The sequence below is a fragment of the Nansenia antarctica genome (assembly GCF_963989245.1).
Source record: "Nansenia antarctica genome assembly, chromosome: 1".
NCBI classification, from domain to species: Eukaryota; Metazoa; Chordata; class Actinopteri; order Argentiniformes; family Microstomatidae; genus Nansenia; species Nansenia antarctica.
Window position 1 is genome coordinate 10,232,182 of NC_137674.1, and position 15,000 is coordinate 10,247,181.

Below are 15,000 nucleotides of genomic sequence, written 5' to 3' on the forward strand. Positions count from 1 at the left end.
TAAATGCTTCTGCAGATAGATAGCAGGACAACACAACACTGTGGGTTTTGCTAAAACATATGTTGCTGCAATAACATTTAAATCACAAAGGATTTAATTTGATTAATAGGTCCTACAACATTCTTTGGGCATATTGTTACATTTCAAGGGAAAACTAAATACATTATTTTCTGGTAAATTTTTCAAACTGGCCTGGCTTGGTTGCCATGCCAATGAGACGAGGGAGAGAGAGGGAGAGAGAGAGAGAGAGAGAGAGAGAGAGAGAGAGAGAGAGAGAGAGGGAGAGGGAGAGAGAGAGAGTGAATGAGAAAGAGAGGGTGGTGGGGAGGGGGGCGGTCTGATTAATCTGTTTCCCTTTAATATGAATATGTAATATGGATTTATGTGATATCATTCCTCCCTCCCACCCTACACACACACACACACACACACACACACACACACACACACACACACACACACACACACACACACACACAGGTAGAGAGAGAGACTACGTTTCCATTAGCATCTAAGCGCAAACTGGATCTAAAAGGTTTGATACCACTTAGAGAAAAGTAAAAAAAAAAAAAAAAGATGCACAGAGGTCAGAGGTGCCCCTGGAGGTGCCAGTGTGACAGATGACAATTCCACAGCATGTCAGCTACCTATCACGCCCCCTTTCCACCAACGTGAACCTGGTTCTAGTTCTGGGCTGGTGCTAGTGCCGGTTCGCAGTTGGTTCAACTTGCGAACCTTCTAAGAACCGGATTGCTTTTCCACAGGGCCGGTTTGCTTTATTCTGGTCACCAGCCCCTGACGTGAGCGGTTCTTTGTTGTTAGACCAAGTGTTGGTGCCACTATGGAACCAGTTTTGTTGGCCAAGAGGCAGTGCTTTTTCTGTCGAAACACAAAGAACTGGTTCGAGATTAGGCGCCGGCTTTCCGAACCGGCCCTCAAACTGTCTTGGTGGAAAAGGGGTATCAGTCATCAAGTATGACATCAATCAAGTATGGATATCACTTCAATCCTATCCAGAGCATCCTGTCACTCAGTAATGATGTCACATTAGCTTGGTCACCCAGTCATTCATGCTATGTTCATTTGGTTCTTTGGAACTTGTAGCTCTCAGTTGGTGAAGTCATAACACTAACATGAATGCATTTAAACCAATGAGATTTAGTTAGAAAGATCATTATGAACCTTAACAAACATACATTACACGTATGTTGAAATTCTCAAGAAAGATGAATACTGTTGACATTTTGACCATTTACTGACGAAATCTAAATTTTCAAACATCTAGACGTCACAACAAGGACAGACATTAAGGGAAAACAAATAACTCCATAAAGTAGAAAGTAAGAAAAATAAAGTAATTAAAAGACAAAACGCAACAGCAAACTAACAAGACAATAAACAACAGCAAAGAGACAAAAACTAAAATAAAACTAATAGTTTCATGTGCCAATAAACAAAAATGTGTGTGCAATGAGGGAAGGGGGGGGGGGGCATTACCACCATCAACAACCACGTAGATATAAGAGTAAGCTAAAGAAAAAAAAACAAAGAAAAAATTTTATAAAAAGGAAAAAATAGAAAAGTGGATCTCAAATAACGTCATGGATTCTCTTCCATAAAAGATATGAAGGGGGACCACACTTCAGAAAACACATCCATCTTATCCTGCAGGTCATATTTAAGTCTCTCCAAGGGCAACACAGACATTATCTGGGTGAACCATAGCTGTTCAGTAGGAATTACATCAGTGTTCCATAAAATTAAAATACACTTTTTGGCCAACAATCTAAGAGTATCAAACAATTTCCCATGCTCAGGAATCATATTTACATTTGCATCAAACCCTAAAAGGTACAAAAGAGGAGATTTGCTAAATTTGAGCTTAAGTATGGATTCAACCAGAGTGTGGATCGATTGCCAAAAGGGTTTGATCTTGGGACAGTACCAAAACATATGAGGATATGTCCCCAGACTTTTCTTACATTTATTACATAACGAAGAGTACTCCAGGGACATCTTATTAAGACGAACTGGAGTAAAGAATGTTTTAAAAATAAACTAAAGTAATTATGTTCAAGAACTCTGGGAGACAGTGAGGATGAGTTTACTTTCGCACATATCAGCATCCATGTTTCCTGGTCCAAATGTATGTTCAAATCCTTTTCCCAAATCCTTTTCAGAGGTTGGAAGGAGGAAGGCACTCTACTGCTAAGAATCTTATAGATCTTTGAGGTCATTTTAATCGTTGAGCACTAACAATAAATGTTTCTATGTCATCTATCTTAAATCTAAAACTGTCTTTCTGAGTTAGGGAATACACAAAATGTCTTAGTTGTATGTACTGAAAAAAGTTGGTAGAAGAAAGACCATATTCTTCCTTCACCTCGGAAAAAGATTTAATGTCTGTCTTCGTAAATAAACAACCCAAATTACTAATGCCTTGGTTGGTCCAGTTATGTAAGCCTATCCTACTTAGGCCTGTTGGAAGATCAGGATTAAAGGAGACAGGTGAAAGTACAGATATACCTTTATGGAGTTTGAAATGTTTCTTGCAATTATACCAAGCCGATAGGGCACTGTCAATAACAAAATATTTCTCAAACCCTGAAGGGGGGTACTTGTTTATAAATGGAAGAGATTTCAAAGAAATTGGATAACTGAAGTATACTTCTTTGGATTTCCATAGAGGCTCTGAGTCCTGGAACCATTCATTTATCCGTTTGATTTGAGCAGACCAATAGTAAAGCTCAAAGTTAGGGAGAGCAAGACCCCCTTCCTTACGAGGTTTACATAGAGTAGCTAGTGATACCCGTGCTTTACGAGACCAAAGAAATTTGGATAATTCTGTATTTAACTCTTTAAAGAATAACGTTGGAATGGGACAAGGCAGAGATTGGAATAGGTAGTTTAATCTTGGCAGTAAATTCATTTAAACTACATTAATCCGGCCAATAAGCGAAAGAGGTAAATTAGTCCAGCGATCCATGTCCTCTTTCAATTTTTCTTTAAGTGGTGTATAATTACATTTAAATAAGTTATCTAGCACTGGAGAAATAAAAGTACCAAGATAAGTGAAACCTTAATTTGTACATTTGAAAGGGGATAATATGTTCAGTTTATCAACATCTATGGGATTAAGTGGATAAAGAATAGATTTGGATAAATTAATCTTGTAGCCTGAAAGAGAGCCATATAATTGAATAATTGATAGTAACTTTGGAATAGATTGTTCTAGATTTGACAAAAATAATAAAGTATCGTCTGCATAAAGAGAAATATTGTGCTCCTGGTTCCCAGCAAGTATGCCCTCAATCTTGCAATCTAACCGAACTGATTGAGCAAAGGGTTCGATCACCAGTGCAAATAGGAGTAGGGATAACGGACACCCTTGCCGGGTGCCCCTCGCTAAGTTAATCTTTTTAGAAAGTCAAGTCAAGTCAAGTCAACTTTATTTGTATAGCACATTTACATACAGCAATGCTGAGCCAAAGTGCTTCACAGTAAAAAAGAAAGCAGACCGTTAGTAAGAGAAATCTGTTTTCTGACAAAAAAAAGTGAAAGGTTACAGTGGATACATCACAACTAGTAAACGTGTAGTAGTATCATCATACTGGTCCGAGCTTCCCACTTGGAACTCTGACTTCATCTGAGTCATTCTATAGAATATGAAAATAACATTTCCTACAGCTGCCAAACGCAACAAGTGTTAAGGCTAACCCTAACCCTAAGCCAACACAACTCTGGCACAGCGTTATTACACACAGAGCAGGAAGAGGTTTGGTTGGGGGGGGCTTGGACCTATGTGTTGCCAGACTGATGGAGAATCCAGACAGAGGTTTGCAATGACTAAACTTGGCAGTGCGTTGTGACACTGTGAGATTACAGTGTCAGGAAAGTGTAAAGCCTGTCTGGGGCCGGAGTCACTCTGTGGTGGTCCAGGGTTCCAGAGTGTCTCTGGAGTCTGGTAACACCAGGGCCTGGTTGTTCAAAAACCTTTAATCTGGATTAGAATGAACCCAATCCTTTTTTGCTATCCAGGATCTATCAGATCTATCTGGCTGATTTTGTATCGTATAGGGGAAATCAGCCAGATCTGATCCTGCCTGGATGGCAAATAAGAATCGGGATCATTTGGATCCAGATTAAAGGTTTTGAACAACTGGGCCCAGGAGAATCAAATGTCACATACACATTGATTGGAAACATGCCCAATATTGTGGTTGGTTATATATTGTAACATGTTTGTTCATAAGCCATAATTTGTGTTTGATTATTTAATTATATTGAATAGATTTGCAGCTACTGTGGTGCAGAGAGCCAAGCTTAGCTGTTGTTCTAAGATAAATGTAACTGAATGTAACTGAAGTGTTTTATTTATGGTAATGTGATTAGACAGTGAATGAGGTAAGGTCACACACTAATAAGGAAAGCCTGCAGAAATACATGTACAATAAGTACACGAGCCCCACTGTTAACAATGTTCCCAAAGGAAGATTACAAGATTACGTCCAGTCTGGACAGTCTGGACGGATTGTATGGCAGCTGCTGGACTGAAAAAATCAGGTGTAGTGCTGAGGCACAAACATGTACATTTCAAGCCTGCAAACTGTGACACTTTAAATAACGTGAAAAAATACTATTGTGCAATATGACAACCCTAGTTGACTATCTGTACAGTATAGTACAGTGGATTGTGTACATAGCCTTTATTTATGTAAACCAGCTCCTTACCTTCTTGTGATTTTTTTTCTTCTAAAAGTTTTTTCTTTTTTTCTTTCCTAACACCAGGGGAGCCACCCCTCCTAAATTTCGTTGTTTGGTACCTGTACTGTAGCAATGACAATAAAGTCCATTCATTCATTCATCATCATCCATATATTCAAATACAAATGGATGCATGCACATGATGCATGTGACTGATGGTACAATGAAGAGATTTTGGCTGATCACCCCACTGCAAATATACACTTCAGACATTATCATCATTATTATTCTTTCACTAAATGATCACTTTCAACCTTTGAGATAGTGACTACTCATTGTTATTGGTGATGATGAACCTTCCAATCCAGATGTTTTATACACAGTATAACATGGGTTGATTGATTCTTTCTCTTTGCCATAATATCTGATAACATTTCCTAACATTTAGGTTTCAGAAAAGACTGATATGAACATGTCTCAACATTTACTACCGCTGCTTTGATTTGTATTTACACTTCTATCTGACGTTTACCAGACTCTCTGGATACGAAGAGTGAGTGATAAAGAAAGGTAATGGGTTTTATTTCACTTACTTTTTTTTCCAGTATACAAAAAAAAGGAATGCACTTACTTTATTATTTACAGATAGTTTTTAGATAGTAATAGGAAAAATAAATAGTTTCTATGTTTTCTAGTGAATTCCTTGAATACAAATTCCTGGAAACCTTTTCATTACTGAGAACAAATAGAACATGACTCAAATGAAGGTGCCACTGTTCAGATCCTATCTATAAAGGTTCTCTGGTAATATCATGCTCTAAAAGGATTTTAGGCAACGGTTGGAAAAATGCACTCTGACACAAACCTGACACTGAACAACATGATAGGGACATTAATCCTGCCTGAAATGACAACCACCACATTTTTATTCCAGGCTGCTCATGGTCGAGGCTGAGAGTTACTGGACTGAGAGTGTATTGGTAGTATTCTTGTATCAAGTCAACCAACTATTCAGAAGCTGGAGCTGTTTAATAGTTTCTCTGACCTTTGTGCTTATGGTATCATAACAATGCTGTGTTCTGTAAGGCTTTGCAGTGGTAAAGACAGGATGTTTGAGGTGGATACTCTTCCCTGTTCTGTCATCTAATCTGTCTGGTTCATGTTATCCGTGAAAGTAAACTACAGGGCTCAAGCAGCAATGGTCGCCTGTGCAGATGGAATGCAAGTAAACTCTCTGAGTTGCCGTCAGTTTTACCCTTAGTTTACTCCATCACTGCTTCCCACGCACAACTCTGTCTCAGTTCCTGTGCCAACAGAAGGGAGCACACATACACACACACACACACACACACACACACACACACACGCACGCACACAAGCACGCACACATGCACACACACACACACACACACACACACACACACACACACAAGCAAGCACACACACACGCACGCACGCACGCACGCACTGTTAAACCATCCCCTTGTGTATTCATGAGAGTAAACTGTAGGATGGAGGATCAGAGACCTGAGAATTATGAATACTGAACCAGGTAACTGTATGTGATTAAATGCATGTGCTGAATACTGAACCAGGTAACTTCATGTGATTAAATGCATGGTGCAGCTGGGTCCATGGCAATACTTTGGCAGTACTTTGTCTCATTCAAACAATTCAACTACATATTGGTTAGTTTACTCTATATCACTTCAACGGGTTGATCAGCTGGTCAATTAATCAAAGTTGAAGGTTATGTTTCTGCGTTCATATGTTTAATCAATGATCAAAGAATCAACACACACACATTGTGATATGGTTTGGGCTGATGCTCACAGTATCTAACAGCACAATAATGATTCTTCAAATAAGATATTGTGGCTTATCTCACATAGCTAAACTAAGTGTAAGCTTGCACAGTCATTTAGCTTGCTAATATGTTATATTTAAACAATTAAACAAATCATCTAAGTTCCAAATACACAGCAAATATTTCACAACAACACAACTGAGCCAACACATTCAGTTATTGTCAATAGAAAATAAAACAAAATCAAATGACAAATACCATTTGTCGTCAATGAAACAGTCATGAAAACATATTCCCTTACAGGATAAAACATCACAAATAATGTTACACATTTTGCACTTGAATTGGAGAAAAACCTATATTTTGTCACACATCACTAGAAAGAAAAGGATCTGTATTATCAGAGTGAATCAGATGGGACAGGGTCATGGTGTAGGAGTTACAGCTAGAGATGTACATGTGTTTGCATACAGAAATGCACCAAACAGATGAATAGATGGCAGTGGACTCTCATGGTATACTGCAGACTGGATAATGATATCCCTCTCACAGCCAGAAATGTTATTGGATGCTTATTGGGGAGTGTTGTTTGTACACTGCTGTGGCTGCTATGGGTGACAAACCATATTTTTGTAACTCAGGACTATGGAGGGGAATTCATAAGATGTTCGATTCTTTATCGATTCCTGATACATTTTCTGTGTGGGAAAAAAGTAGACCTACACAGACCTAGGTTTGCAGCATCAACGCAGCTGTGTTATTATCGAGTCTCTGAACACAGTGTATCATATCTGAACATAACATTTGAACATAAATAGTAGATTTAGAGCTGTCTGTAGCAACAGTCTGTCATCATCGAAAATGGATGAAATGGGAGAATATTTGTACAGCATTCGTTTTCATTTAGGGTTTCTTAGTCAAAGAACAAATCTGCTAAGCCTGCCTGCGTGGACTGTAAACATGGTGAACACCAATGATAACGTTACCATCATTTAGCTGGTGGCCAACAATTTGACTTTATCGCGTTAACATTAATGCTCTTTTAAAATTGACAACTGTCACCACATGCGCAAAACATGCATGAATAAGAGGAATCGATAACCTCAGTTGCATCGAACAATTTGTTACCGGTTCTCAACTGGAACCGGTTCTCGATTCCTATCCCTACTCGAGACGCGTCCAGGCAGGAACTCACATCTCTGGCTGATGGATGGATTATTCATAGCAAAGTAAAATCATTCGCTCATCAATTCAAGGACAGCTGCTGCCCTGTAGGCTACTGTGTCAAGAGAGGAATTGTGATAAAGGTCTTTTATTCATGCGTTGACCTGCAGTTATTTGTGAGCTGTGCAACTGCATGATATCTCCATATACTCTTCTGAAGGATTATGGATTAGGTGTTAGGGGTTAAGAGACAAGCGTTAGGGATTCTGGTCATTTAGACTGAGTTGTTCCTGCAGTGGAGGCGCAGGGAGGCGCGGGACACCTCTGTGTGAACGGTGGACAGGGGGAAGTGCTCATAGTCGTCCTCCAGGGGGTGGCAGCGGCAGTGGAACAGTGCCCCCCTCATCTCCTGACGGAAGTTGGAGTTGAGGAAGCCGTAGATCAAGGGGTTGACGCAGGTGGAGGCCATGGCCAGCAGGTGGCAGAGAGAAAACAGCAGGTTGTGGTGGCAGACGGGCAGAGCCTCCTGGTACCAGTCTGACACCACGTTGAAGACGGTAAGCGGCAGCCAGCACAGGGCAAAGGCTGTTACCAGGGCAACCAGCATGACGTTGATGCGGCGGCTGTGGCTCATGCGCTGGTTCTCGGGGGTCTTGGCTCGATCCAACATGTCCCTGCGACGGCGCAGACGCACAAACACCCGGATGTAACAGGCCAGCACCAGCAGAAGAGGCCCGCAGTACTGGAACAGCAGTAGCCAGGTGGTGTAGGCCAGCTTCTGTTGCTGGGACGGCCAGTGCTCTAGACACACCACCAGGTGGAGAGAAGCAGGAGAGGCCTGGGGAGGAGGAGATGGTTGGGGGTGAGGAGGGGGGTGGGGACGAGGAGATAGTTGGGGGTGAGGAGGGGGGTGGGGATTGGGAGAGAGTTGAGGGTGATGAGAGGAGTGAGGACGAGGAGAGAGTTGGGGATTGGGAGAGAGTTGGGGATTGGGAGAGAGTTGGGGATTGGGAGAGAGTTGGGGATTGGGAGAGAGTTCGGGGTGAGGAGAGGAGTGAGGACGAGGAGAGAGTTGAGGGTGATGAGACGAGTGGGGATGAGGAGAGGAGTGGGGATGAGGAGAGAGTTGGGGATTGGGAGAGAGTTCGGGGTGAGGAGAGGAGTGAGGAGAGGAGTGAGGACGAGGAGAGAGTTGAGGGTGATGAGAGGAATGGGGATGAGGAGATAGTTGGGGGTGAGGAGAGGAGTTGGGATGAGGAGAGAGTTGGGGGTGAGGAGAGGAGTTGGGATGAGGAGAGAGTTGGGGGTGATGAGAGGAATGGGGATGAGGAGATAGTTGGGGGTGAGGAGAGGAGTTGGGATGAGGAGATAGTTGGGGGTCATGAGAGGAGTGGGGATGAGGAGATAGTTGGGGGTGAGGAGAGGAGTGAGGACGAGGAGAGAGTTGGGGGTGAGGAGAGAGTTGGGGCTTGTCCCAGAGAGAGGGCTGGGATAGGGACTGGGACTGGGGCTGGGGTTGGGGTTGGGTATAGGACTGGGACTGTGGCTGGGACTGGTTATAGGGTAGGGGCTGGGTATAAGGTAGTGACTGAGGCTGTGGCAGGCTGGAGTAGGGCTCACTAGTGAGCAGGTGGGAAGCTAGGAAGGGCAGGGAGGTGAAGCAGGCAAGTACCCAGATGACAACCACAGACACATTGGCCTGTGAGATGGTTGGTTTCCACCCTGACGGGTTAATGATCAGCTGGTGTCTCTCCAGGGCGATGAGCACCAGAGAGAGGACCGACACCGTCACAGACACACACTGGAAGAAGGGCACCAGTCTGCAGAGCACAGCCCCAAACACCCAGTGGTCCATCAGGGTGTAGGTGACCGTGAAGGGGAGGCAGAAGGCACACACCATGATGTCGGAGACTGACAGGTTGGCGATGAGGATGCTGGTGACGTTGGCTCTCTCTCTGTGGCGAATGATGATGCAGATCAGAGAAGAGTTCCCCACCAGCCCCAGAACCATGGTCACACAGTAACACACTACCAGGCACACGGTCAGAGCAGGGGACATATGGCACCACTCAGCCTCCCCCAGTACAAAGGAGTCGAAGGACTGGCTTTTGTTCCCCCTTGACTCTTCCACCGTCAGAGACTGGCTTCTATTCCTACCCCACTCAGCCCAGGTCAGGGACATGTTACAGTGGAGGGGAAGGCTCCCGTTAGAGGGAAGGGGCTGGCTCATGATGCACCCCTGCCCAGGGGACCTCAGCAGGAGCACAGCGTCATTGGCCTCCCGGTATCAGCCTCCGGAGTCAACACTGCCCCCTGCTGGCACACATCTGAGAGAAGGGGGAGATAGAGAGGCATTATGATAGAGAGGCATTATGATAGAGAGGCATTATGATAACATTTACCAGTCCTCCCCTGAGAAGAGGAATCTGTCTGCCCTGTGGTGATAAGCAGCCAGCAGTCTGAGAGGAAGGGGAATAAGAAAAGGTTGTGGAGAGGAGAGGAGAGGAGAAGGAATGATTATCACAGCGGGAGCAGCTACCTGTACAACACATGTTTTTTTTTTAGAAGAGTGAACAATAGGCCACAATGGGGTGTGAAGAAACTCAACCGTATGACGAAGACATCTTGGCTCTGCATTATTAAACGGTGTTCCCCTCTGTCTTTGGATGGATTCTCTGGAGTGTCACATTAACTAAGACAAACAGCATAATAACAGACCACAGATCAGACGATGGGTCTGTGTGAATGCAATTGACTGTAGATTAATGGCAAATGACCGGGCACGATAACAATACAATTAGCTTTCGTTCTGGCCACCCATCTGATAGCACCTCTTGAATTGAGAAGAAGTGTTTGCCTTGGCTTGCCTTCTGCATTTTATTGGATTGTTATTATCACCCCAGCCAGAACTGTCCCTGGCTTGGACAGAAAACTACTTTTAGTCCAAACTAAAATGATTCATGATTGATATATCAGTTTGGTGTGAAAAAGAGTGGCAAAAATTAGAGGAAATGTGTGTTATTAATATTATCCAGTAATGGCTCATACTCAGACACCAGCCGATTGGACTGCAGGTGGGGGGAAGAGGGGAGGCATTGGTTGTTTCTATTTCCATGAGGAAAATCATTAACTTTAATATGGCCATTAACCAAAAGTACTGGCATTGCTAATATGGGAAACATGTAAAAATGATGGCTGTGCCTCACTGCTCTATCCCTATTGTCACGTCTGTAGATTCATAACAGCTCTCTCTAGGTCACAATTACAGTATAACAGTGGTCTCATATAAGATCTAACACAGATATTGTAGCAGTTTCAGTTTCTGTCAGTTGAATTGGACATGGGGTTTCTCCATTGAGATGTAATTGAGTGGAATGTATTATTAACTCAATTTCCCCATTGCCATGGTGTCGTGTTTATCAGATATAACAAAGCTAGCAGTGGATAAGACCACTGCTAGCTTTGTTAGGTCTGATAAACACGAGAGGAGAGAGGTCTGAGATTGAACACCTCTCTGCAGAATGGAGGACAACGTGACCTGACACCCATGGTGCTGCTCCTCTGTTCCTATTCTCTCCTCTCTCCTCTGTTCCTCTTCTCTCCTCTCCTCTGTTCCTATTCTCTCCTCTCTCCTCTCCTCTGTTCCTCTTCTCTCCTCTCCGCTGTTCCTCTTCTCTCCATTCTCCTCTCCTCCGTTCCTATTCTCTCCTCTCAAGATTCAAGATTCAAGATTGCTTTATTGTCTGTCACAGAGTGACAGAAATTCTCCTTTGACAGGCTTTGTGCAGTTCATGAATACGTTATCCACATTAAAAACACACATAGGTCACATACATACAATAAAAACAGACAGATATAACAGTGTTTATAAAGTGTAGTGCCTATTAAAAAAGTCTAGTCATTTAAAAATAATAGTAAGAAAAACAGTGTGCTTCCTATTTTTAAATGTTCAGGGCGGTGGTTGCAGTGGGAATGAATGATTTTTTATATGTGTTTTTCCGGGCCAGTGGAGTTCTATAACGGCGGCCTGATGGAAGTGGCTGAAATGATTGGTGGAGGGGGTGAGAGGGGTCCTGTGTGATTTGTGTGGCTTTTCTGATTAGTGACCGGTTGTAGATTTCAGACAGGGGAGTTTGAGGTGAGCCGATGATTTTACTTGCCTGATTGACTATACGTGACAGTTTGGTTTTGTGTTTGACAGTGAGGGAGTTGTACCAGGATGTGTTATTGAAGGTGAGAATGGATTCAATGAGTGATTTGTAAACTCTTTTCCTATTCTCTTCTCTCCTCTCCTTTGTTCCTATTCTCTCCTCTCTGCTCTCCTCCTCCTTTCTCACTGGGTGGCACTGGCAGAGTGGCAATACCCAGTGAAGAGCCCTCTACCACTCTACCAGTGGGAATGGTCTTCTACCACCAGAAGATGATTAAGTTATTCTCTCTATTCTGTGGGCTTGTGAAGACAATCTTATATTAGTGTAATATTTGTTAACCCTTTATTTGACATCCTAGTATTAAGCAGGCCTTACTTATAAAGGATTGGGTAAAGGTGTTATTTCCTAATAATTGCATATTACTGTAATTATGATAGCTGTTTCTTTTAGATTCGCTTACTAACTAAACACCACTACAGGGCATTTAGTGCCAGGTAGTTACCAGAAAGGACCCCTCGTTGCCACACACTGTAGTTCCCAAACCGTTTCTTAGTAAATACTGGGTAAAGCTGAAACAGGGTTGTATGATAAAGGGTTACCTTAAGTTTTTCAAGCAGCTTACTCTGGGGGGAATGGGACTACTTTGAAAGTGTCTCTGATTTACTATTTCACAAAAGAGTAAATCAAATCAAAATCAGTTTTTCTCTTGGCATAAATCCAGCCATGGGACCACAAAGCCCACAAAGGAAAGTACAGCTTTTATCATGATAGTGAGACACAGAGAGAGACAAATGATGTCAAAAGATCCATGAATTAGTCTAAATAAATTCCTTTAACCCGGAGCTCACTGTATGGGTACAAACAGTGCCTGCTTCACACTAGAACCGCCATGAGTGGGGTCACAGTGACCCTGTGAGTAAAATAATTTTTATATCTTTGCACTCGTTCAAATTTCAGGACCGTCCTTTCATGACCTTTCCTAGATATGTGCGTGCTACCACCCAGTATCCTTACATTTTCAAAATCACATCAGGATAAGCTAGTATAGTAGTATGGTCATTTGACCCCCGAGGCGGCTCTTATAGTAGGTAAAATAGGCGAGGCTGTTCTAGTGTTAACCAATTATAGGGCCATAAGCAAAACATGGTGGGGGCCCCCACCACAATCACAACTCCATAATGGTAATATAATAATGGCTTAAGAAGGAATTACATTTCTAATTAGATATTAGATATTAGATATTCATCATGATTTCCAGAAATGTTTAGTGGTGCTTGTATGTAGACCCCTGCTTAGGTCTCATATGTTTCTAGAACACCCTCCTATCCAATGCTAAATCACCATCTCAGCTCGATTGCAGAAGCCTGCAGATGCAGTCTCTAAACTCCTGTTCCTTACACAGGTGTGTGTGTGTGTGTGTGTGTGTGTGTGTGTGTGTGTGTGTGTGTTTGGACAGCTGCAGGCTTTTCGCTCTCACCCAGTGTGAGCCTATAGTGACACTGTTGGAAGGAATTAGAAATAGTTACAGTATGGATCTCAGATCTGCTGTTCCAGATTGGTCTGAATTAATTTGCTTTGATGCCATAGCAACCTGCACACCTGTGTCATGGCCTAGCAAGCAACCCTTATGACCTGACCCTGCACAGTCAGAGGAAAGGTCACACAGACAATCCTAGTTCAGAAAAGCCATCTGAGAGAGAGTCATGCTGGGATATTGTCCTCATTACTGTACACCTCACACGTGAGACCCAAAACACTTGAAGATTTGTATGTGTGTGTGTGCGTGCGTGCATGTAGTAATATCACAGGGTTTAGTGGCAGAGACCATCCAAAGGCACAGCAGTACACAATCACAAATATGCTTGGACAAATGGAAGACGATTGGGAAAAATATAAACTTTGAAATGTAATTCCTCAAAGAGCTCTCTCTCTCTTTCTCTATCAACCACTTGAGTAAGAGAAAGAGGTGTGAAGAAAGAAAGACAACTGAGCAAACCATCCTACGCAGTAAGTCTGCCATGAGGGTAAGAGCAGAGAGACACCGACTCACACAAACCTTAGAGATCATCTTCTGAAAGGGCACAACACTTGTTCACTTGGATATCTTTAATGAGGTATTTCAGTTGTCATTGCTTTCATCAGAATATTCAATAATCTGAAACATCAATGGTTTTATGGATAATAAAAGGAGGTTTCAAGGTTTTGAAATGGTCCAGTGATTTTGGCTGCACTGGCTAGTTCACGTGTTGTGCACCTCCATATACATTGAATCTAAATGATATCAAAATAGCAGTGAAATATACATTGACGTGAAACACCTGCACATCTGGACACTCCAGAATATTACAACTGAGTAAATGCAAAAGGTAATGATTGGCTGAATCAATCAAAACATTTCAAATTATAATTGCTTATTTATTATTTATAATTTATTATTATGCAGATGGGATAAACTGTAATAGCAACATCAGTTATGGATGAGGTGTAGCACCCGGGGAGTTGCTATACCCATTAACACACATACATTATTAACCTCTGTAAGTGAGTCATCTCTGAATGTAGAAACTCTCATGTTTGAGAGGTTGATTGATTAACAAATAAAAAAAAATATTTATTTAACCAGGTCGGTCCCATTGAGACACAATGATCTCTTTTCCAAGGGAAGCCTGGCCAAGACAGCAGCTTAAAACATCGAGTTGACAGTTAAAACAAACAATGCAGAATTACACAATAAAACAACACCAAGTCAACAACAAAAAATAGATAAAATACGATCTGGTCAGAGCAATTGAGTAAAATAATGGGACTTTCATATAAAGCAGGAGCAAGAACGATATGAGGCTGATTCCAAGTTACTCACAAGGTTTTTAAATGATGGAGACGTAAGTAACTGTGAGGCTGATTACCTGGAAGAAGGAAGGTAAAGGAGAAGACAACAGGAAAGGTAAAGAAGAGGAAGTCACTCACCTGGGCTGTGCCAGTCCCTAGACTGAGATGACTTGGGTGTGCACTTTCTTCCCTCAGCCGCTGGACTAGTCTGATACAGAAGACTTCCAAGTGTGTGATGCTGTGAATCCACAGCAATGGGAGAATGTGTGAGAACAGACTGCCACTCTCTCTCCACTGTGTGTGTGTGTGTGAGTGTGAGTTTGAGTGTGAGAGAGAGAGAGAGAG

At 42.4% G+C, this 15,000-nt stretch overlaps 2 protein-coding genes across 2 annotated transcripts in view; both read right to left on the reverse strand.

The window, feature by feature from the left end:
* echs1 (enoyl CoA hydratase, short chain, 1, mitochondrial) overlaps window positions 1-15,000 on the reverse strand; it is a 418,160-nt gene that overhangs the window by 49,663 nt on the left and 353,497 nt on the right. The window lies entirely within an intron of this gene.
* On the reverse strand, window positions 7,950-9,905 carry npy4r (neuropeptide Y receptor Y4; the record flags this gene model as incomplete). The annotated part of the gene is made up of 2 exons (XM_080524990.1): window positions 7,950-8,513; window positions 9,264-9,905. The coding sequence occupies 2 exons, from the start codon at window positions 9,903-9,905 to the stop codon at window positions 7,950-7,952; spliced, it is 1,206 nt and encodes a 401-aa protein (XP_080381116.1).